At 54.6% G+C, this 23,562-nt stretch overlaps 2 protein-coding genes across 2 annotated transcripts in view; one reads left to right on the forward strand and one right to left on the reverse strand.

Moving 5' to 3' along the window:
- The window catches only part of Raf1 (Raf-1 proto-oncogene, serine/threonine kinase), a 51,523-nt gene extending 38,792 nt beyond the window's left edge, over positions 1–12,731 (forward strand). The window contains exons 6-16 of the mRNA XM_013010337.1: positions 1,566–1,719; positions 5,429–5,456; positions 5,563–5,690; positions 5,972–6,089; positions 8,083–8,167; positions 8,556–8,732; positions 9,796–9,842; positions 10,929–11,047; positions 11,849–11,980; positions 12,052–12,186; positions 12,360–12,731. Of these exons, the coding sequence (XP_012865791.1) occupies positions 1,566–1,719; positions 5,429–5,456; positions 5,563–5,690; positions 5,972–6,089; positions 8,083–8,167; positions 8,556–8,732; positions 9,796–9,842; positions 10,929–11,047; positions 11,849–11,980; positions 12,052–12,186; positions 12,360–12,503 (1,267 nt within the window). The 3' untranslated portion in view covers positions 12,504–12,731. The remainder of the gene's footprint in view (positions 1–1,565; positions 1,720–5,428; positions 5,457–5,562; positions 5,691–5,971; positions 6,090–8,082; positions 8,168–8,555; positions 8,733–9,795; positions 9,843–10,928; positions 11,048–11,848; positions 11,981–12,051; positions 12,187–12,359) is intronic.
- On the reverse strand, positions 12,731–23,202 carry Mkrn2 (makorin ring finger protein 2). The gene is made up of 7 exons (XM_013010489.1): positions 23,077–23,202; positions 21,333–21,511; positions 19,836–20,137; positions 18,744–18,958; positions 17,697–17,807; positions 14,375–14,519; positions 12,731–14,289 (listed from the first exon to the last, which is right to left on the reverse strand). Exons 1-7 carry the CDS (start codon positions 23,196–23,198, stop codon positions 14,152–14,154), a joined length of 1,212 nt encoding a protein of 403 aa, XP_012865943.1. The 5' UTR covers positions 23,199–23,202; the 3' UTR covers positions 12,731–14,151.
- Between the last annotated feature and the right edge of the window lie 360 nt (positions 23,203–23,562).

Below are 23,562 nucleotides of genomic sequence, written 5' to 3' on the forward strand. Positions count from 1 at the left end.
TGTTGGTTGTGGGGCCTGAACTCTGGGCCTGGGCGCTGTCCCTCAGCTCTTCAGCTCAAGGCTAGTGCTCTACCACTTGAGCCACAGCACCACTTCCAAATTTTTTATTCTTATTAACATGCATTAATTGTACAAAACTGGGTTTCATTATAACATTATAAATGTCCTTTCTACGGGCTGGGAAGGTGGCTCAGTGGTAAAGCGCTTGCCTTGCATGCCTGAGGCCCAGCACCACATAAACAAAAAGAAAAAAGCCGGAAGTGGCGCTATGGCTCAAGTGGTAGAGTGCTAGCTTTGAGCTGAAGAGCTGAGGGAGAGCGCCCAGGCCCAGAGTTCAGGCCCCACGACTGGACCCCCCAAAAAAATAAAAAATAAAAATATCCTTTCTAATAGGCCTTTGAATTAAGCATGTAATTTGTCTTTACCGGCTTTCAGAATTTAGTTACCATTTCTCAGTGTTACATAAGAATTTAGAATCTAAAACAAAATGTCTTTGTTCAGAATATCTGGCTTTAATCTATATGTAATGAGGTAATGTTTAGTGGCCTTGTGAAATCAGCCTGGAATAAAGGCAGCCTCTTCAAAAAGGGGTTGAATCATCATGATATGTGTTGATGTTTGATTGCCTCCAACAATGAGGAGGAGCTCGGCTTCCAAAAGCACAGAGAATGGCGGGAGAAGGTGGTTTTTCAAGATCAGAGAACAATTTCCCTTAGAAAATCCAGACTTTCATCCCTTGAGTTCATAATGCGTTCATACCTCAGCTGAACAAAGCTTAAGCTAATCTTAATAGCAGATAGTGGAACGTTACCCGTTACGGTATGGAGGGGATGGAACAGTATGGGGATGGAACCTCTGGCCTCACCTAGGCCCATGAGAACTGGGCTCCTGAGCCACATGCCCAGACATAACTGGTGTGTTTTGTTCTATTGTTTTGCTGTGCTGGGACGGGCCCAGGACCTCACGCATATGAGGTCAGTGCTGTAACCCTGAGCTATATCTCCATCCCACAATATCATGTTAATGCTCTGGTTTGTCTGATGAGAGAGCTGTGCGGCTGAACAAAAGCCAGCGATTAACTTCAGTTGCTGCCAATCTGGAGCCCGAAGTGGGAATAAGGTGCCCAGTGGACTGTCTGTGGGGAGGACGCAGTGGGCCATACCTTGTGTCCACTTTGCAGATGTGCTCTGCAGCTCTAACTACACTTGTTCAAAGATCTCTCACATCCTCGAATTCAGTCTTTAAGTGAAGCTGGGCAGTTCCCTCCAGTCTAGGAGACGATAGTGCTCCACAAAAGTCAGTCTGTTGTTTCTCAAGAGATGCTATAAACACTTGGTCTTCTGCATAGCTGATTTATTAAAAAGGGGAGAACATACAGTGTATTTTTCCCTTTTTGTGTGTGTATGAAATACCAAGTGCATATGTTATTTTTCTTTTCAAAAATTGGCACGCTGAAGTGCCTGAATTTGCTCTTGAAATACCTTACTGAGGAAGATAGTTGCATGATTGGACCAGCATGGCAGCCTAAGTGCCAACATGGGGTTTTCTTTCTCCTCTCTGCCCAGTACCTACCACAGGCATTCCACGCCCCACGCCTTCACCTTCAATGCCTCCAGCCCCTCCTCCGAAGGCTCCCTGTCCCAGAGGCAGCGGTCCACGTCCACACCCAATGTCCACATGGTCAGCACCGCCCTGCCTGTGGACAGCAGGATGATCGAGGTAACGGGGTATCCTGGGGCTGGTGAGGAGTTTCGCTGGTGGGTTTCAGGTTTCAAACCTAATGAGGGGTGGTGCAGTGTTTTTCTTTGTTCATGACATTGGAGCCTGGCGGTATACTTAGGTTGGTAGGTCAGGTGGAGAAGCGGAGCCTCCTGCAGAGAGGCTGTCCTTTCCGCACATCAGATTTGGATAGCGTTTCAGTTAGCTAGCGTGAAAGCTGTGTGGAGTAGTTCCATGTTTGTGTGTGAGAGAAAATAACAGTGAGGTGCAGTTAGTACCTCCTACAAGTGTGCTGATCGTATTTAGAAGTAGATGGCTGCAGTCCTAGAGTGTAATTAGCAGGTGTTTAGGCAGTTGTGACAGTGCTCCGAGCTAGAGTTTCCAACCTGCTCTTTCTTCTCTTGGCTTTGTGGTATGTTCTTGTTTAGTTTACTTTCGAGTTCATCGTTATTAACAACTGCATACACTCAAAATACTTGCTTTGTTCTTTATTCTTCTTTATTTCTCATTGCTTTGGACTAGAATAACAGCCTGAATGCTTCTCCCAGGGCGTGGTCCAGACGATTTTGTTTGAGGGGAAGAGTAGGTATTTTTCTTCATGCCTTTGCTCTCTTATGATTAAGGGCTAAGACTGTTGGTCAGCGAAGCAATTGCTGGGTTAAAGTTTATATTTCTATTTACACTGCTTTCTTTTTTTTTTTTTGGGTCCGGTCTTGGGGCCTGAACTCTGGGCCTGGGTGCTGTCCCTCAGTTCTTCAGCTCAAGGCTAGCGTTCTACCACTTGAGCCACAGCGCCACTTCCGGCTTTTTTTCTTTTTGGTTATGTGGTGCTGAGGAATCGAACCCAGGGCCTCATGCATGCAAGGCAAGCGCTCTACTACTGAGCCACTTTCCCAGCCCTTACACTGCTTTCTATGTTTTCATTTTGTTGTCAAGAGTATGTGTGAATAAAAATGTACTGTATATGATTTTACTGAAAAATGTGTTTTTCAAATTAAATATTTTAAGCCAATGGCATTGAAAATTATTTTTTGAAAAATTAGTTCTGGGGCTGAGAAGTTGGCTCAGTGGTAGAGCGCTTGCCTAGCATGCATGAGACCCTGGGTTCCATTCCTCAGCACCACATAAACAGAAAAAACTGACAGTGGTGCTGTGGCTCAAGTGGTAGAATGCTAGCCTTGAGCTGAAGAGCTGAGGGACAGTGTCCAGGCCAAGTTAAGCCCCAGGACTGGCAAAAAAAAAAAAGAAAGAAAAAGAAAACACAAAGATAGATTGATATGCCCTGGAACCCTGTACCAAGAATGAATCCTTGAGAGAACTCAGAGGTACCTCCGTGTTAGTCACAGCTATCCCAAACCACAGGCAACTTTGACATGCTTCTTCTCTCGTTACTGTGGTGGCCGTGTGTATTCTGAAACTTATTTGTTACATCATTACACTTAGTCCTCATAATAATGCCATAATAGAGTAGCTGTTTTTTCTTCTATTAGATGATTCGTTTTCTCTTAAACATGCTAATTCCAAGAAGGAATATTAAAAGTGAAAAACTGCAGCTTGATTGCTGTGTTTTGCCTTCCTATACTTTGGAAGTCAATTTTGATTCCCCCCCCCCTCAAATCCTTTTTGACTCAGCATTTTAAAGGATTATAATTCTTCTTTTTTATTTTTTGGCAGTCGTGGGGCTTGAACTCTAGGCTTGGGCACTGTCCCTGTGCTCTTCAGCTTAAGGCGATCGCTCTACCACTTGAGCCACAGCTCCATTTCCGGTTTTCGAGTGGTTTATTGGAGATAAGAGTCTCACGGACTTTCCTGCCCTGGCTGGCCTTGTACTGTGATCCTCAGATCTCAGCCTCCTGAATAGCTAGGATTATAGGCATGAGCCACCGATGCCCAGCGGGTTATAATTCTTCTAAACTAGTATTTACATTCCAGTTTTATAAAAAAAAATCTCTCCTAGAATAAATTGATAAAATTATAAAAATTGCCATCAAATAAAATACAATGTACAGGGAAATAACGATAATGGCTAATAAAAATGCATTGTACTTTGCTTGACAGCAAGCATAGGCCCGGTTGGGTGGATGAGGCAGCCCCAGCTCCTGCAGTTCTGTTGATGGCCAGGTCATTTCTGCCAGCATCCTGCCCACCTGCACTCACCCCACTGCACTCAGCCTAGACCCGGCTTCCCCCTTCCCTCACATACTCAGAATCAGCCTTCGCAGGCGGGCGGGGCTTATGCTGCAGGCCCCTCTCCAGATGATTTGTGAAGACTGGCCAGGTTGGGGAACCAGAACCAGGCCTTACTAAGAACTCTGAAGATGCTTTGGCAACACTGCTAAAATGGGAGGGAGGGAGGGGAGCAGTGGAGAAACAGCTAAGATTGTTTTCTCTCCTGACAAGATGTCCTTGAGAGCCAAATGTGTGGCCACATCTGCAATCCCAGCACTGAGGGGATGGAGTAGGAGGTTCCCGAGTTCCAGGTTGGCCTGGGCCTCATAGTGTGCCCTGAGCTTCGCTGAGTGGGCGTGTCCTGTCACAGCGGACAGCGCCAGAACACTGGTGTCTTGTCCCACCATGGTTCTCAAAGAACCCCCCAGAAACACACGTTTAAACACAGGGCCTCTTGTGATTGAAACAGTTCTCCAAACAGTTTCCAAGACATTCCAGAGGTAACCTTTGACCTGTCACTGAGGAGTATGTCAGTGTAGGCGGAGACAGCGCTCTGCTGGTCTTGCCTGCAGCCACACACGGTGCCACGCTTCCTTTCCACCGCCTGCTGCGGGCCACGTCACTGGTGCTTTTCGCACGTGTAGTGGAGGGGTGGGACTGGACTGGGGGCTCGTGTTGTGCCTCTCTGTGACTGGGCTCAGATAGAGTAACAGCCGCTCCTAGTGTGGGGAGAGGAGGCGCACCTCTGCCAGCTTTCTCTTCTCATTTTCTCTCTTCCTGCTTTTTTTTTTTTTTAAGCTTTCTCAGAGCAAAATGTTGTCTTTGGAAAGATCCCAGCTGATAGTCACTTTTTTAGTCTTTCTTGATAGAGTATATAGTTTATTTACATTGTTTTTCTTTGGAAAAAAAATGTTTTCCGCCAGGCGCTGGTGGCTCACGCCTGTAATCCTAGCTACTCAGGAGGCTGAGATCTGAGGATCGCGTGAGACTCCTATCTCCAATAAACCACCAGGAAACCAGAAGTGGCGCTGTAGCTCAAGTGGTAGAGCGCTCGCCTTGAGCTGAAGAGCTGAGGGACAGCGCCCAGGCCCAGAGTTCAAGCCCCATGACTGACCAAAAAAAAAAAAAAATGTTTTCCATATGAAAAATTGTTTCATTCAAGACTAGTCTTGAAGAAACTAGCCCCAGAGGCTGGGAAGGTGGCTCAGTGGTAGAGCGCTTGCCTCGCACGCACGAGGCCCTGGGCTCCATTCCTCAGCACCACATACACAGAAAAGCCGGAAGTGCGCTGTGGCTCAAGTGGTAGAGCGCTAGCCTTGAGCTGAAGAGCTCGGGGACAGTGCCCATGCCCTGAGTTCAAGCCCCACGACCAACTGAAAAAAGAAAAAAAGAAACTGGCCCCAGACATTTGGTGAATGTGGAATTTGACTTTGTGTTTCAGAAGTTTTATACTCCATTTTGTTCCTCTAAACTCTTTTCTTTTCCCACTTCCAGAGAGCTCTTGCAGTATCTGATTTGACTCATTTTCCTTTTCTTTCAGGATGCAATTCGAAGTCACAGTGAATCAGGTACTTTTCCCTCATTTAGCAAACAGTAATGGTCCTTTTTCTCTTCGTGCCAGTCTGTCTTCTGTTGGCTTATTCACGTGTGGTTGTGTTTGTCTTATCTGCTCAGCCTCTCCTTCAGCCCTGTCCAGCAGCCCTAACAACCTGAGCCCCACAGGCTGGTCCCAGCCCAAACCCCCCGTGCCGGTGCAGAGGGAGCGGGCACCAGGATCCGGAATGCAGGAGAAAAACAAAATTGTGAGTATGGCCAGCAGCAGGTTCTGCCACTGAAGGTGCAGTGAGAACGGACTGGCTGGGAATTAGAATGCATTTAACTTCATTGGGAATGGGGCTGGTAAAATTTACCAAGTGAAAGAGATGATAAGTGTTAGCACCGTTGTTGGCATCTTGGTGTCAGATGCCTTGGCAGTTTGCTATAGCCAAGCTATAGCATTTCCCAAAGACCGATTTCACAAGATGAGGGAACAGGCTGGGTCAGATTGCCCTCTCTTTGACGTGAATGCTCCTGCTTGTTTCAGAGGCCTCGTGGACAGAGAGATTCAAGCTATTACTGGGAGATTGAAGCCAGTGAAGTGATGCTGTCCACTCGGATTGGGTCGGGCTCCTTTGGCACCGTGTATAAGGGCAAGTGGCATGGTGAGTTTGGGGCGCCCTGCACAGTGGGCATGGAGGCCCTGCTCCTCGGCTCTTGGTGGCACTCCTCTGCACCCCAAGGTCCTGTGGTCAGTGTACAGTGCTCTGTGGACCACCGTGCTTTGTGTGGTGTGCCGTCCTCAGGATGAGCAGATGAACAAGGTTTGAGCTCTGTAGCTATGTCAGGGACGCTTTTCCGCAACTAAGCAGCTTGCCCATGGGCCGTGCTGTGAAGCTATTAAATGAGTGGAGTCTGCAGCTGCTGGGCGTGGTCTACAGACTTAAAAAGCTGGAGCCGACATCAGAAAAACTGCAGTCCAGAGCGGTGGCTGATGTGTCCCTGGCTGAGACTAGGGAAGCCAGGAAAGCCAGTGGCCCTGAGATCGCTTCTGCGCGCTCTGAGTGCGTGGATTGAGAGTTCCTATTGATATGGAAGCACTTCTCACTCAGAAGCAAGGCACAATTGTAACTTCCCTAGCTATGCAGTGTGTTTTTGGCAATGTACTTAATTCTGTGTCAGGTGTTTAGGGCCTCAGGCTCAAGGTGTTAGCACATACAGGCGGCATTTTCTTGAAAATGCTATATTCCCTCCTCCCTCCCCCCACAAAAAAAACAAATACCTCTTCTTAACTCAGATTATAATACAGCAAAGCTGTGAAGCACCTACGTGCTTGAATTTCTGTTCTGGTGCCAAGATACGGGTTGAAAGGATCCCCTGAACAGTCCAGTGCCTCCACTTCTCAGTGTGCCTGGGGCTCATTGCCACTGATGATCTGAGTTCAAGCCCAGTGCTGGCACACACGCAGACAAGGTCTGTGCACCAGCAGGGCGCCAGAGAGAGGGCCTGCCCCGACCGACACTGCACTCCTCATGTGGGGGGAAGGGCGCCAGGCACCCTCCACTGACCCCTGCTTGTATCATTTGAAAGCCTAGGGTTCTGCTGTTTCTGTTGTGATTGAACTCCCTGCCCTTGCTAGGTAGGTGCTCTACCAGTTGAGCCGTTCTACGCTTTTACGTTGGTTAATTTCAAGATGGGATCTTACTGTAGTCCTAGATCAACCAGAACCATGATTCTCCTATTCAGACTTCCCCACACAGAAATGATAGGCACTTGCCACCATGCCTGGCCATTGGTTGAGAGTCTTCTGAACTTCTTGCCTGGGCTGATCTGGAACTGAGATCCTCCAAATTTCGCCCTCCCAAGTAACTAGAATCGTAGGCTTGAGCTACCATGCTTGGCCTTCTTGTATTTGAGATGGTAGCTTGTTGTGTAGCCCAGGTTGGCCTCAACCTCCTGAGTGGAAGGCCTTGTTTTAGCAAATTAATTCATGAAAATTTGAGGTCATTAAAGGGTGTTAAGTAACGGATTGAACTGACTATAAACGCAGCTGTATAAAGACACTTGGAAAATGACTTGTAACTCTAGCCTGTGTGGAGTAGAGCTGCTCCCGAGCGGTTCTGAAGCAGCATGAAGAGGCCGTCCCGGTTCCATCCTGCCGGGGCGGGGAGCTGAGCACGCCCCCTGCCTGGGGTGGGACTCCAGCGCCTTCTGTTTCCGGCTAGGTGCCCTCAGGTGGGGACTCCCCTCTGCTGGTGACCGCAGAGTGAGGGGGACTGCTGACGTCACAGCACAGGGCGCCGTTAAAGGCGATCAGGGTGTAGTGAGCATGTGCTACAGGATTCCTTTTTAATGGTCCAGAAGGCAAAGACGCCTCATGATGGTGTCCATCGTATGTAGAGGGCTATCTCGGGTCCAGTCCGTTCACGCCCTGGCATCCATCAGCCAGGCTGCTGGTGCGTCCCGCACGACCTGGCTCCTGAGCCCCCAGGACTGGTGGGCCGCTTTGCACCAGGCCTGCTAAGTGAAGCCACTTCCGGATGCTTCTGCTTCTGCCCTCCGTTCCCGAGTGGCCTCTTGGTTCCATCGGTTTGAAAAGTAGCTCACTGTTTCTCCCTCAAAAAACAAAGTTTACACTGACTACAAACTCATTTTCAGGCGATGTTGCAGTGAAGATCCTGAAGGTTGTCGACCCAACCCCAGAACAGTTCCAGGCGTTCAGGAACGAGGTTGCTGTGCTGCGGTGAGTGGCTGCGAGAGCAGCAGGCCGGGCCTGGCGTGGGCAGTGCCACCTGCTCAGCACTGCGGCGCAGATCAGGCACGAGTCTTTTCCCTGGGCCCACGGCACTCAGCAGCCCAGCTTTTGGCTGGTGGTGACATGCAGTAGGGAAATGGCTCTCTGGTTACTGTTGTTTTCCTCTACGTGCTGGTCTGCTTTCCTCCGTCTTTCCAGTCTTTGCTCACCATTCAGACTTGTGGGAGAGCAACGGATAGTGTGGACTCCACAGAGGAGGGTCCTTGCTGCCCCAGTGGAGGGCACTGCCATGGCCAGCACAGAGGGGCTCCAAGAGCAGCTCCTTGGGGTGCCTGTGGGAAATAAGACGGTCTTGAGTACCCTTTTCTCCCCGCAGCAAAACCCGGCATGTGAACATACTGCTCTTCATGGGGTACATGACGAAGGACAACCTGGCCATCGTGACGCAGTGGTGCGAGGGCAGCAGTCTCTACAAACACCTGCACGTCCAGGAGACCAAATTCCAGATGTTCCAGCTCATTGACATCGCGCGGCAGACAGCCCAGGGGATGGAGTGAGTAGATGGCCGGGCGGCCCCTGTCTCGCTTTGTGGTGCGTGGTCTGATCAGGTGGGGTCTCTGCTGTGGCCCAATGGAGGCTTGGCAAGAATGAGAAGTGCACATTCCGCACTGGGCCCAGGTCCCGGCTCCAGCTGCTACTCAGCTTTTGGGGAGGCGTGACCACAGAGCGCGACCAGCGCCATCTTCTCGAGGGACCTGCGCTGCTGTGTCTGGCAGACACAGTACCGAGGCCGGGCGGGATGTCACCTGGAGATGATTTGTTTTCCTTTTATGACTCATTCCAGCTCTCGGTTATGTTCTGCCCTCTGGCCACAGTTCTGTGCTGGCTACAGTCCTCAGAGCTAGAGACGCTAGAGACGGTGCCGTGCAAGTGCTGCATCAGAAGCACCACGGGATAAACACGCCCTTAGGGTAAAGGCACAGGGAGCCTCAGACCCCTCTAGCTGTGGTCCGCATGCAAATGCTGCAGTCTGCATTTCTGTCCTAAAATTCATGTGGAATTCATTATCTTAGGAAATTTGTCAGAATTATGTGAAAAAAAACGGAAGTCTAATTGAAACACTGAAATTCATCCTTCTATCAGTTTATCCTAGTGTTTTTCTAGTATGTTTGTAGTAATATGACCATCACAGTCTAATTTTAGGGCATTTTCAATCGTTCCAGAAAGAACCCACGCTCATTAACAGTCAGCTCCACACAGGCCCTGGCACACACATCCTGTCTCTAGATCTCGTGTTTCATATAAGCAGAGTCACGCCGTATGAAGTTTAACATATGGTCTTCTATGCTTAGCTTCTTTTACTTGGCTTAATTGTTTGAAGGTAAATCCAAATTGGAACCCGCACGAGACTTAATTTTGGGGATGTCACATTATTTGTCCATTAGGTGATGGGCACTGTTGTCAGAAGGACTTGTAAGGACGGTTGGTGCTTCAAGTGTTGGCGTGGTTGTGCTGGTCGCCACGGGTGGGATCCGACGGCCGCACAGCCTCCCTGCAGGCAGGCTTTATTTCCCAGGTACTTGAAATTGTCTGACTCACTCATTTTCCCTTCGCAGCTATCTACATGCAAAGAACATCATCCACAGAGACATGAAATCCAACAGTATCCTTTGGTGATTTGAGCCCAACAAACCGCTTGCTTCAAGGGGGAGCCTCCGTGCTGAGGGACAACTTTTTAGGAAAGGGCAAAAGTCAGGAAGTTGGTGGAGAAGCAAAATCTGTAGGCACCAGAAGAGTGGCTGCCTTCTACAAAACTGTGTTTTCTGGGGAAAGTTCCTTTCTTTTTAAAAATTTTCCCAGCAACCGTGATTTGAAAACATTCCCACAAGAGTTGTGATACACATTTTGGTTAAACTTAAGATAGACCTACTTATTTTTCTACTTTGTGGAGGATGTGTATGTATATAAAGGTGATAACTTGGCTACAAGCCAAATGCTAGAAGATTCCCCAAAGTGCAGCAGGTGTGGTGCCAGGCGCCTGTGATGGACGGCTGAGAAAGCTGGGGTTGGAGGACGGTGAGTTTGGGGCCAGCAAGGTACGGAGGGAGACCCTGTCTCAAGACAAAGACCTTGATATGCAGGGGTTTCCTGCCTCTTCCTGATGCTCAGTGTGTGTGTTTCAGATTTAAACTTGCTGCTCTTGCCACACCCCTCACTTCTGCGAGGAGCATGGAGGTATTAGAACCCAGTTCTGCTTCTTAGCTGGGGAGAGGAGCTGGATCAGAACATGCCTGTTTTGGGTACTTACTCATCCCAGGCTGCAGATGGTCACAGCCGGTGGGTTTCTAGCATCCAGCCACGCAATGCCAGCAGGCGGCGGAGACTGGAGGAGGAGGTCTGACTTCCCGGGCTACCCGTTGGTAATCTAGCGAGATTTCCTCCCGACTCAGCACTCCATCCGTGGGCTGTGTGGATGCAGAAAGCAGGCGGAGGTGACCATAAAGCCGTCACCACATGTGGCTGGGCCTGGAAGAACTCTGGGTAACAGTCCCAGGAAGATTATAAGGCCACTCGCTTTGTGGGGATAGAGGCAATTTCAAAAGCACTTTAAAACTCCAGAAACCTAAACTTCAGTTCTGAGAACGCTGGACCAGGGGGAGTAGAGAGAACATGCGACAGAAAATTTGGGAAGTTTTTCAGAATTAGTTGGGCCACTGCTTTGCAACCAGAGTCCTTAACAGGCATTGAGATATATTTCTCCACGAAGGCCTCACGGTGAAAATTGGAGACTTTGGTTTAGCAACGGTGAAGTCGCGCTGGAGTGGTTCTCAGCAGGTTGAGCAGCCCACTGGCTCTGTGCTATGGATGGTGAGGACCTGGATGCCCACTGCTGTCCTCTGCGCACAGCTGGGGCCGCACCCCAGAGCCCTGTGCATTTCCCCGCACCTCAGTAAATTCCTCTAGTGTCAGACTGTATGGAGCCAAAGCGGAAGCTCAGCATGGGTGAGGCAGCAGAGAGCAGCACCCGAGTTAGAGGGAGCCCGAGAGTCAAGTCCTTCAGGGAACAGCGGGCATGGCGGCTATAGCAGCAGTCAGGAGGGTCACAGCTTGAAGCCAGCCCCAGGCTGGCAAGATCCCAGCGTGGTGATATGTGCCTGTCTCCCAGCCACATGGGAGGTGTAAACAGGAGGGTCACCATCTGGGTCGGCTTGAAAATGAACAGGGAATGCCATTCGAGGGGCCAGTGGCTCGTACTTGTAATCCTAGCTACTCAGGAGGCTGAGATCTGAGGATGGCAGTCTGAGGATGGCAGTTTGAAGCCAGCCCAGGCCTATGAGACTCTCATCTCCCAAATATCTTCTAAAAAAGCCAAAAGTGGAACTGTGGCTTAAGTGGTAGAGCATTAGCCTTGAGCCTCAAAGCCTAGGGACAGCTGAGTTCAAGCCCCAGGAATGGTGGGCGCGCGCACGCGCGCGCACACACACACACAACCACCCCCGCCCCCACCCTCACCCCCTTATTCAAAAAGTGTCTGGTGAGTGCAGTGCCCTAAGTTCAGACTCCAGTAACCACAAAGAAGTGTGTCATGTCCCAGGACAGGACTTCCCTACTGAGTGGAAGGGGCCGCTGTGGGTCACCCTGCAGGACAGATGTGTCTGCTTTCCACAGGCCCCTGAAGTGATCCGAATGCAGGATAACAACCCGTTCAGCTTCCAGTCGGATGTCTACTCCTACGGCATCGTGCTGTACGAGCTGATGACCGGGGAGCTGCCCTACTCGCACATCAGCGACCGAGACCAGGTGACCAGTGCGACACGCTGTGCAGAGGAGGCTTGGCTCCCTTCCCTTTCTCAATGCCTTTCTTTCCCTAGATCATCTTCATGGTGGGCCGAGGGTACGCCTCACCAGATCTCAGCAGGCTGTACAAGAACTGCCCCAAAGCCATGAAACGGCTGGTGGCTGACTGTGTGAAGAAGGTGAAGGAGGAGAGGCCCCTCTTCCCCCAGGTGAGTTGCTCCTGGGGTGCGTGCAGCACTTGGAGCAGCAGGGCTGCCACTGCGCGGAGGACGGCCGCGTCGCCCCGTCCCGTCCCGTCCCGTCCCGTCCCGTCCCGTCCCGTCCCGTCCTGTGTAGGGGGTGGCCTGTCTTAACCAGGAGACCATGGTGTGGCCTGTTTCAGATCCTGTCTTCCATTGAGCTGCTCCAACACTCTCTGCCGAAAATCAACCGGAGTGCGTCTGAGCCTTCCCTGCACCGCGCGGCCCACACCGAGGACATCAACTCTTGCACGCTGACCACGTCCCCGCGGCTGCCGGTCTTCTAGCTGACTTTGCACCTGTGCCCTGGCCACCCAGGGAGGAAGGAGGGAGCGGGCACTTTTCTGTCCCCTTTCTTTGGGAGCACAGTGCATGCTTTCAGAGGAGCTGCTGCTGCTGCTGCTAAGGACCATCTGGACAACTCACGGGGCCTTACCATCACAGATGTTGCCTTCTTTTCTACCTGACCCTGGAGAAGGAAGCCACTCCCAGGCTGGCCAATCCTGCTGCTGGGCTCTGGCTGTCAGACGAACGTCCAGGGCACGGAACTGTCTAGCCCACTGCGGGGACGCGGGGCTGTGGATGTGGGCTTTTCACAGTGGTGCCTGGCCAGTTTTGCACGTAATGCACCAAACAGCCCCGGACTGCTGCACCAGCCGCCCGGAGGAGCCTGCTTTGGTACTAAGGAGTGTGACTCGGGGACACGGCCTCCTTCCGGCACCCACATCGGACCTCGTGGGGAGGCAGGGTGCTCCACCAGCCCACCTGGGAGCAGCCTCCCCCTCTCCTCCCCAGCCGCCCGCCCCCCACCCTGCTCAGTTTGTCTTCCAGGAGTTGCCCCTGTGGGGCGGGCCACGGGCCAGCCCTGCCTCCAGTCACGTCACGTCTACGAGAAAGCCAGGAAATACAGGTTTTCTTAATGATTTGGGTTTTAATTAATTGTTTATTGCGTCTGACAAGATACAAGTTATCTGATGACTCCTCAATGATGTTATTTTAATAAAATAAATTAAGTTTAGGTGTAATGGCTACGAGCTCCTTCAAAAGGAACAACACCCCCCACCCCCTTCCCAGTAGAAATGCCGGCGCAGGCAGGTGCAGAGCTCGGCTGGAGATGGGCTCAGCCGGGCCACATCCGTGCCTGCTCCTTCTGAAACCTCGACTGCAGTTAACTGGCAAGGAACGCACTCCACACTCACTCAGGTAAGACATCCGCAGCCCACACCTTTATAAAATATTCGGCTTTTTACAAAAATAGATAAAACTAAGGTTTGGAATAAATGTTCTGCCTTGCAAGTCTGTTTGCACTCCAGTTCAAATCAAGTCACGGTCAGAAACTGTCTTGGGTGCTGTGAAGTTTTCACACATTGGAGTGAAGCCAGGGTCACACAAAAAGGGCTGAAGGATGGATGGAGCGGGTGTGGCGGGCCTCAGCCCACAGGCGGTGCTGGCCACCCCCCGCCAAACAGCACGCCTGCCCTGGACCATGCCGTGCACCGGAGGGTGGACGGTGGCTGAATTGGGACATGAGAGGGACGTCCTCACTCCACAGGCCCAGAGCCACGGGCCGGCGTGTGCAGCGTTCACGGAGTTCAAGGCCTTCTCACGGCAGGACGTTACCATGGCGGGCCTCCTGCGTGGCTGCAGGTGGCTGCTTCTGAGAAAAACTCACAAAGGACAGGAGCCAGGTTTCTTTTCAAAGCAATCAGAGTAGTTGGAAGGGCGAGCTGGTCCCCGGGGGCCGGAGGGACAACTAAAATCAGCTATAAAAATAGTGATCGTGGGGGCGACGCGCACGCCCTTTTATCCCTTTGCTCTTCCCAGCTGCCCCGCGGTGGGATAAGGCCAGGGGAGGCGCTCTCCACTCGGGCCCAGCCCCACGCCACTGCGGGCTCCACCGGGCACCTGGCACAGCCAAGTCGGGAGCACCCCTGACTAGGTTTCTGGCGACTCCACTCCAGAAAGGTGCATGAAGAGATCCCCGAGCTCGGCCACGTCATCGTCATCCGTGGCGGGTGCCTGCCGCGTCTCCCGGTTCTCGATGAAATCCCACAGCCGCACAGAGTTGAAGAACTGCACAGGAGCCGCAGCGCGGCAGGTCAGGAGAGGCCGCCCCCGCACCCCCGCCGCCCAGCCCCAGCTCGGACGCCCTTCTCACCCGCACGGTGCCCTCTGAGCTGAGCTGCTTCCGGGGCTTCTCGGGCTCTGCCAGGCGCCCATCAGGGTAGGCGTGGCGGTACAGGCATTTGCTTCCGAAGGGGCAGCTTCCCTTCCCTTGCTCGAAGTACTTGCAAGCCTTCCTCCTGCAGGGAACGGGGAGGGAGGCGGGAGGAAGAGGAGGCAGGGGGATCCAGAGGCTGCAAGGAGCAAGGCCTCCCACTCTACTGGAGGCCGCTGTGAGCCCTCACCCTCGCCCTCTGGCGCCCTAGATGCCAAGGTCTGAAGCTCGGCCACCTGCTCTGCCCAAGTCCCAAGAATGCCCTGCACGTTCCCCGCCCCTGCTAGGAAAGTCCCCGCCCCAGGCAGCGACGCGTGACTCCAGCGCTGTGCTTGAGTTTGTGGTGCAAGGCAAGCTCTCTGCCACTGGCTCTCAGTGCCAATCAGGTTGCTCTGGTTTTGGTCTCTGGGTGACCCCTGCTGACCCCCGGTTCTGAGGCCCCTCAGGCAGGCGTTCTCACATGGAGAGGCGCGGCCTGGTCACAAGCAAGGTCCTGAGCCCTGGCTGCCAGCCTGGCATGCCCCCCTCCGCACCACCCTGTGTCCTGCCTCAATGCTTTGTGCTCTTAAAACCAGCATCAAGCCAGGCGCTGGTGGCTCACGCCTGTAATCCTAGCTACTCAGGAGGCTGAGATCTGAGGATCGCGGTTCAAAGCCAGCCCGGGCAGGAGAGACCGTGAGACTCCTATCTCCGATAAACCACCAGGAAACCAGAAGTGGCGCTGTAGCTCAAGTGGTAGAGCGCTCGCCTTGAGCTGAAGAGCTGAGGGACAGCGCCCAGGCCCAGAGTTCAAGCCCCATCACCGACAAAAAAAAAAAAACAGCATCAAGCTGGGGCTCAGCCCGTCTGTAGCGTGCGCGCGCATGCACGCGTGAGCACGTCTCTGGGCCCCACTGCCTCCTGCACTTGGCTTCAAGCCCAGGGCCTGTGCAGCTGCTCACGTCAGACTGCATCGGCCTGCCTGCAAGCATGCAGGGGATCGCCAACCTGTCACCATGGCCCCGTGAGCCGTCCCATGTCCCTGCCGCACCCAGCTGCCCGCAGCACCCCGCCACTGACTGGGCAATGTTCAAGACCATGCCATCAGGAAGAGTCCCTAGGGTCCCCACCACAGTACTGGAACATTCCTACTCAGAACCTGTGTGGGCCCAATGCACCCAGCTGTGCCTGCCTTCCCCTGCACAGGTGGCACGGGGGCTTCCTGAGCAGTGAGGAACCTGTGGTCGTCGTTGGAGACAGAGCCTCACCATGTAGGCCACACTGGCCTTGACCTTATGCCTCTCCCGCTTCAGCTTCTTGAGTGTGGGGATTAGGATTTGAGGGAGCCACTAACATGTCATCCCACGGGTGACGATAACACGAGGAGGTTCGGACACTGTAGAAGGAACACAAGTAGGCGGCTTCCTAGGGGGGTAAGCGCCGAGAGCAGCGAGGTGGCCGTGGCGACACCTCCTTTAGTCCGGCCTAGGTCAAGGTCTGTGGAAAGGCGGATGCCTGAAACCCCCAGGAAAAATGTTTTCAGGAATCAAAACAAGGGGCTGGGGATGTGGCCTAGTGGTAGAGAGTTCTTCGCCTAGCACGCATGAAGCCCTGGGTTCAATTCCTCAGTGCCACATGGACGGGAAAATCTGGAAGTGGCCCCTTAGATCAAGGCCAGCTGGCTGGCCTTGAGCAAAAGCAGCTCGGGGACAGTGCCCAGGCCCTGAGTTCAAGCACCAGGACTGGCAAAAAAAATCGCAACAAGAGCAGGCACAAGCACTGGCAGTGAGGAGGCGGGGGGGGGGGGGGGGGGGGGGGGGGGGGGGGGGGCACGTGCGTCTCCATGGCGCCTGAAGCAACGGGACACCAGCAAGTCCTCAGCAGCCTGTGTCCCGAGCAGCCTGCGCGATGCAAACCACAGCAAATAACAGGCGCTGCCAAGCCCGAGCTGGGTCATCTACCCACCGTCAAAATCCAACAGATTTTACACTGGAGCCAAACAATGGAGCCGCTTGTAAGAGCATTTATAATGCTGAGGGTAAGATCTTAAAGCCAGGCAGGACACAGCTGACTGGGTCAGGAAGTGAGCAAAGAGTAAAGACTGACAAGACCGGAAGGGCTCCCGGTGGCCCGCTGGACAGCGTCACAGGGAAGGAAAACTAGGGCGGGGAACACTGGCTGAAATACCGGCCGGAGGCCAGTGAAGGACTCACTCGGGGACGGAGACTCGCCTGGCGGTGCCAGCGGTTGAAAACCCCCGCCTCCCCAGCAATTGGTGGCCAAGGATGCGTGGGGAGGGAGGGCAGCTCTGCTGCCAGAGTCGCTTTCCCAGCGACCCAGAAGGGGTGGGAGCCAGCTTGCCTTCGAGAAGGGCGTCTGTAAAGGCCGAAGGAATGGGGTGCGGAGGGTCTGGGCGGGAGCAGGGGCGGCACAGCAGGAGGAGCACGCGCGTGCGGCCTGTGGGGCGGCAGCATCCAGCGGGGTGGCAAGCGCGCCGCACCGGCTCAAGGGAGAGTCCCGGCCACGGCAGGGAGTGGGAGGCCCGGATTCAAGTGTGGATGGAGAAGCACCGGGCCCAACAAGTTCAACAGCAAACCCCTTGCACACCACGTAAAAAATGTTAAAAAGTCATAAAACATTAAATTGGCCAGGATCAAAGGTTGGTTAAGAAAAGAAAAAAAATCCCTGCACACCGCTATGCTCCATGGCCACGCCCCATCGCCCAGCAATGCCGCTTCACACAGACCCAGCCCTGGCCACGTCGGTCCCGCTCACCTGCCGCAGTCCAAGGCGGAGGACAAGCCCCTGGCCCGCACAACCCGCAGACCATCCCACGCCCTCCAGAGCAGTGCCCAGCACAGCTGCGTTCCCTACGCCACACACAGAGCCCCTCAAGACTCAGCTCCCCTCCATCCGGAATGTTCTGGAATATGCCTCATCTCAACAAGGCTCAAGTACCACACCGAGGCACAGAAACCCAGAGCACGCTCCTCCTCCCTCGGCCTGGGCTTTGTGTGTCTGCCTTCTAGCTTCCTGTTTGAGCCACAGCACCTAAGCTGTGGGAGGGGCTTCCATCAGCCTTCCTGGTGCCGCGTCTCCGGCAGGAGACCAGGCTGTGACAGGAGACCAGGCTGTGACGTGGAAGACCCTCAATAGGTACTGCCAAAGACCCACAGGCGCCATGTCCAGGGTCCCTAGGGGATGCCACCGCTCCCTCCGCCAGGACCCCCTCACCCCCCATCCTGAGGGGGGAGAGGCTGAACCCCAGCCAGCAGACACTTACCCCATTCCCTGTTTGAAAGCCTCGATCAGCTCGTTCTTTTTATTCTGATCTTCTACCCAATACACACTTGGAATTACGAACTCTGATATAACACGGCACTCCGGACACGACCTGCAGCGAGAACGAGGTGTGTAAGAGGAGGTCGTCCTGGACCCCGCGTGCCTCCGTGGAGCCCGGCTCCCACGTCCACCCGCAGCAGGCGTCCTGCACCTGCAAGCAGGGAGACGCCGCACGGCGCGGAGCGCATCCCAGAGCAGGAAGGGCGCGCGCGTGTGGTCAGGAGGGCGCCACGGCTTCCCTCCTCTAGAGCGTCTCGGGGCGGGCGAGGGGCAGAGTGCCGGGGTGTCCGGCCCTTCAGTGAAATGCAGTTAGCCCAGGGCCTGCACCCCACTCCTGGAATACACTTCAGAAAGAAAAACATCACAGACGTGCTCACAAGCATGGAGGTGTCACAGATGGACACCTCCATCTGTTAGAGGCGCGCTGCCCAGGCAACAGACTTATTTACAATGAAGTGGAAAGCGGTGCTGAGCTACGCGTCCACAGGGCTGGGTCTTGAAGTACCACACTACAAAAATGTGACGAGAGGTCGCACTGCGCACGTGTCTTTCCACGCCGTGCCCAGAGCAGGCAGAGAGTCAGAGCCTCCCTCGGCTGCCGCTGGGCCCGGCCGGCAGTGTCCGCACCAGTGTCCAGTGGATGATGCACTCTGCCCAGGGCGGAGCCAATGCAGACCCTGTGCCCCCTCCAGGACACAGCCTGCAGGAAGCACATGGGACAGGCACAGCAGCTGCCGGGGGCACCTCCGAGGCCAGGCTGTGTAGCATGTACTCGTGACCACAGACCAGTCCAGGGAATCCTCAAGTAAAGTGAACAAACAACGATGAAAAAGGGAACCAGGCTGCTGGAGCACCCAGGCATGCAACGCCGTGGCTTCTGTGAGCACAGGCTGCGGCCCGGGGCTCCACAGGCCAGGGCTTGGGCAGGGCGCTGAGGCCAGGAGGTGGCGCGGATCCCTGGCCGGGCGGCTGAAGCCTTGGCACTCACTTGATGATGGGGTTTTCGAACTGCTTGGCGCACCGCCACTGGCGGATGCAGGACAAGCAGTAGGTGTGGTTGCAGTTGGACAGAATCCCGAACCTCCGCTCCGAGGCCGACGCCTTCTCCAGGATCACCTCCATGCAGATGCTGCACACTTTGTCCTGACTCGCCTGGAAGGCGAAGGCCTTCTCCATCTCATGCTCAAAGGTCAGCATGCACATCTGCAGGAGACAAGGAGCGGCGGCGTTGACTCCGGGCTGGCAGGGAGCTCGGGCAGCATACACGCAGCACACACCTGCGTGGCCAGTCCCCAGATTCAGATGCCCGGCAGGAGTCACCGGGCCGCAGACACATGCCCTGCAGGACAGTGCTGCCCCCAGCGCAGAGCCAAGCCGCAGAGGACGGGGGTCAGCACCCACCATCGCTGGCACCCCGGCCTCCTGGCTCCTGAGTTCCACCCCACTCGGCCACAGTAAAATCCGAAGTGCTGGAGCTGCGCACCCGCGCGCGAGCCTGGCGGCATGGCGAAAGGCTTGCAGCGGCAGCTCCTTTGCCACGTCCGCTTGCTCGTGGGCACCTGGGTGCCACCTCCGCCGGGCCCTGCCTGGGCCAGCTCACTGCAGCACCGCGGCTCCCTGCTCCCCTGCCCCAGCCACGTGCGCGGTGCGGGCGGCGCTGGCCCCCTCCACGGGTCCTCCCGTGTCCTGTGCAAGTCACACAGCCCCGTGCGAGGGAAGCTGCGGGGCCGGAGACGCTCGGACCTGAAAGGCCCCAGAGTGCAGGCCTCCGCCCGCAACCAGCCAGACAAGCACAACCTTGGGGAGGAAGGAGGCCGGGTGAGTGTGAGCACACGTGTGCGTGACGGCAAGCACACGAACTGCTTACATGCGTGCGCGCGCACACACACCCTGCTCCTGTTGTATCTATTCTCAGAACTGTACACTTCTAAGGCCTCTTCTTTTTCTCCTTATTCCAAATTGCTTTTTAAAACGCTAGCATGGCGATGCGGTAACGAGAGCGTGAGACGCGCATCCCGGTGCCACGTGTGCGGCCCGGACGACAGCAGCACGTGGCTACACCACACAGGCCCCGCGTTACCTTCTCGTGCGCCTTCCTCTGCTCGGGGTCGAAGGGGTGCAGCACGCGCAGCCTGCAGATCTCACACACATCCCCGTGCAGGTAGACGCAGGTGTCCCCGAAGCGGCACTCGCCAGCGGCGGCGTAGGGGCAGAGCTGCTCCCCGCCGCAGGAGCCGCCGGCCTCCGCGGCGTCCAGCCCGCTCCTGATGGCGTCCAGGTAGGAGTGCGGCTTGGTCTCCAGGCCCATCTGGGCGTCACTGCAGCCGCCCGGGTGACTCGCCACGCCCACGGACGTCTTCTCCTCAGTCACGCCACACAGATCTGAGCACAAACACAACCAATGAGAACTGGGTGGCCCAGAGCCGAAGCCCAGAGGATTCACCCACTGCCTGTGACCTACGAGCAGCATGCCTGGAACAGCGAGCGAAAAGAGGCCAAGAGGGGAAAGTGAAAGGAACCGTAGACTCACAACATACCAAAAGCAAGCCCCACAGCACGGGGAGAAAAGGAAAGAGCAGAGCATGGGAATATCAAAAAAAAAAAAAAACACTAGCCAGGAGCTGATGGCTCACACCTGTCATCCTAGCTACTCAGGAGGCTGAGAGCTGAGGATCGTGGTTCAAAGCCAGCCCAGGCAGGAAAGTCCATGAGACTCTTATTTCCACAGAACCACCAGGAAACCAGAAGTGGCACTGTGGTTCAAGTGGCAGAACACTAGGCTTGAGCTGAAGAGCACAGGGACAGCGCCCAGGCCGAGTTCAAGCCCAACGTCAGGGCCCGAACACTACAAGCTGGGTGCAGGGGACTCGTGCTTATAACCCTAGCTACTTAGAAGGCTGAGATCTGAGGATCATGGTTTGAAACTAGCTGGGCAGGAAAGTCCATGAGACTCCACTAAAACTACCAAAAAGCCAGTTGAGCTGTAGCTCAACTGGTAGTATGCTAGCGTTGAGCACAAAAGCTCAGGGACAATGTCCAGGCCCAGAGTTCAAGCCCCAGGACGGACCAAAAAAACCCCAAAACAACAAAACCCTCAGCACTATAGGTGCGGCCTCCGGGGCCCGCCTCGCAGGCACAGGAAGGTGAGCCCAGACCGGCTCAGCCACGCCGCCACATGCGAGCTGCCCAGTAGCCTCTCTGGCCCGCAGCCGTGGCCCCACAGGCTGGCCAGGAGAACATGCCTGGCTCCAGGCTCACCACTGACAGCCAGACAGCATTGACGGTGAGGCGAGCCAACGAACACAGCTCTTACTATCTGCTAAGAGGACAGAGCAGCCGGCGCCTGCCCTACCTGCACGCCAGACCTGACACCAGCAGACGCCGCGCCGACCCACGCATTGGTGGCACACGCTCCCCGCCAACACCCCCTAAAGATTGCTTTTATGCTCCACGGGGACAAATGAGGGGCTCATTTGCCCATCTGGGGTGCATGCAGCCCCCGGGAGCCCTGGGTGAGGACCCTGGGGGAGAGGCGGCCATGGAGGAGCCCGGGCTGGGTGGGCTGCTGCTCACGCACTGCGGTCTCTGAGAACCAGCGTCCTCTTCTCCCGCTTCCCCGGCTCGTGCGCGTGCATTCTCACGGTGGATGTGGCGAGGTCAGGAGGGTGCGGGCTGTGCGTGCCTGGGGAAGGCCCGGCGTGGGGAACAGGCCCCATGGCGCCGCCTGCTGCCGCTGAGGGCCTGGTGTGATCGTATCTGAACAAAACACACACACACACGCACGTCACAGCCATGCTGGCCACGCGTGTTGCCTGCGCCCCAGCCACCTGCCGCTGCCGCTGCCTCCGCCACGTGGCTGGGGTGGCCGCTGGGAGCGTCCGTGAGGACTGCCCGCTAGGGGGAGAGCTGCGCGTGGGCTGCGCGTGGAAGGGCGCATTGTTCAGCATCCGGCAAGAGCAGAAGGCTCGCACAGCGCTGTAGCCCTGGCCAGCCCGGGCAGAGAAGTCCTTTGGTAGAAGAAGCTGCGCACAGTGCCCCATACTTTTATCCTACCTATGACGGGAAGCATAAAACAGGCAGCAGTGCAGCAGTGTGCTCAGTGCTGGGGAGGTAGGGGTGGGGTTGGAAACATGGCTCGGCGTGGCTGGAGCACCCACCTAGCATGCACAGACTTTTGTTCAAGCCTTGCTCTCACCCACACCCGCACCCAAAAAAGCTTTCACAATGCATTCCACTCTGCAGACAGGTTTTTGCTGTGCTTTATTTCCGGGGTGCTATGGTTTGAAGTCGGGCTTAAGGCCTGTAGGCCAGCCATCCGTTACCTGAACCACACCCAACCCACATTCCAGTTTATTAGTTACAAGATTTTTTTCTTTTGTCTGTCGTAGGGCTTGAACTCTAGGCCCAGGCGCTGTCCCTGAGCTCTTCAGCTCAAGGCTAGTGCTCTATCACTTGAGCCACAGCGCCACTTCCAGCCTTTCCTATTTATGTGGTACTAAGAAATTGAACCTAGAGCCTCATGCATGTGAGGCAAGCACTCTACCGCTGAGCCACCTTTCAAACAAAGACTTTGTATATAAATGCACGAGTACTTGTACCAAAAAACCAAAAGGCACATAAATATGTACGGAAGATTAGTTTCAAAAATGATGGTTGCGCCCAGCGCTGGTGGCTCACGCCTGTAATCCTAGCTACTCAGGAGGCTGAGATCTGAGGATCGCGGTTCAAAGCCAGCCCAGGCAGGAGAGACCGTGAGACTCCTATCTCCAATAAACCACCAGAAAGCCGGAAGTGGCGCTGTAGCTCAAGTGGTAGAGCGCTCGCCTTGAGCTGAAGAGCTGAGGGACAGCGCCCAGGCCCAGAGTTCAAGCCCCACGACCGACAAAAAAAAAAAAAAAAGATGGCTGCCAGGCACTGGTGGCTCACGCCTGTAATTCTAGGGACTCGGGAGGCTGAGATCCGAGGATCATGGTTAGGAGTCAGCCTGGGCAGGAAAGTCTCTCATCTCCAATGAACCACTGAACAGTTGAAAGTGGAGCTGGGGCTCAAGTGGTAAAACTCTAGTTTTGAACAAAAAAGCTCATGACAGCACCAGGCCCTGAATTCACGCCCCAGAACCAGTACAAAAACGAAAAGATGACACACAAACATTACTAAGCAAAATTACAGCAAGGAGATAAAGTGACAGCAGAGGAAGAGTCTAGGACCTGTTAAATGGGGTAAAATAGATATAAAACATTATACTTTACACTTCTCATGGTTTGAGATGATTTTCCATTCCTTTTAAACTGAACACCGCCCGCATCCCCACCCAGCCTTACCTGCACCTGGTTCCGTAGGCGCAGAAGCCCTTCTGGTAGTACTTGCAGATGGTGGACGGCTTGCTGTTCGCCAGGTCATGCGAGAACAGGCACTGGCTGCCCTCCCGACACACGCCGTGCATGAAGTACCTGAGAGCGAGACAAGAGCGCACAGCTGTCTCCCGCATGCGTATGAACTCAGCACGTGTTCAACCTCACAGGTGCGGACTAAGTAAATGCTATGTACGCTCATCTGCACAAGATACGTATTATCTTCAATTCGAAAAATGAGTATAAAGCCGGGCACCCGTGGCTCACACTTGTAATCCTAGCTAATCAGGAGGCTGAGATCTGAGGATCACGGTTCAAAGCCAGCCTGGGCAGGAAAGTCCATGAGACTCTTATCTCCAACAAACCACTAGAAAACCAGAAGTGGTGCTGTGGCTCAAGCGACAAATCAATCACCTTGAGCTGAAGAGCTGAGGGACAGTGCCCAAGCCCAGAGGT

Source organism: Dipodomys ordii, unplaced genomic scaffold, assembly GCF_000151885.1.
Source record: "Dipodomys ordii isolate 6190 unplaced genomic scaffold, Dord_2.0 Scaffold12, whole genome shotgun sequence".
NCBI lineage: Eukaryota > Metazoa > Chordata > Mammalia > Rodentia > Heteromyidae > Dipodomys > Dipodomys ordii.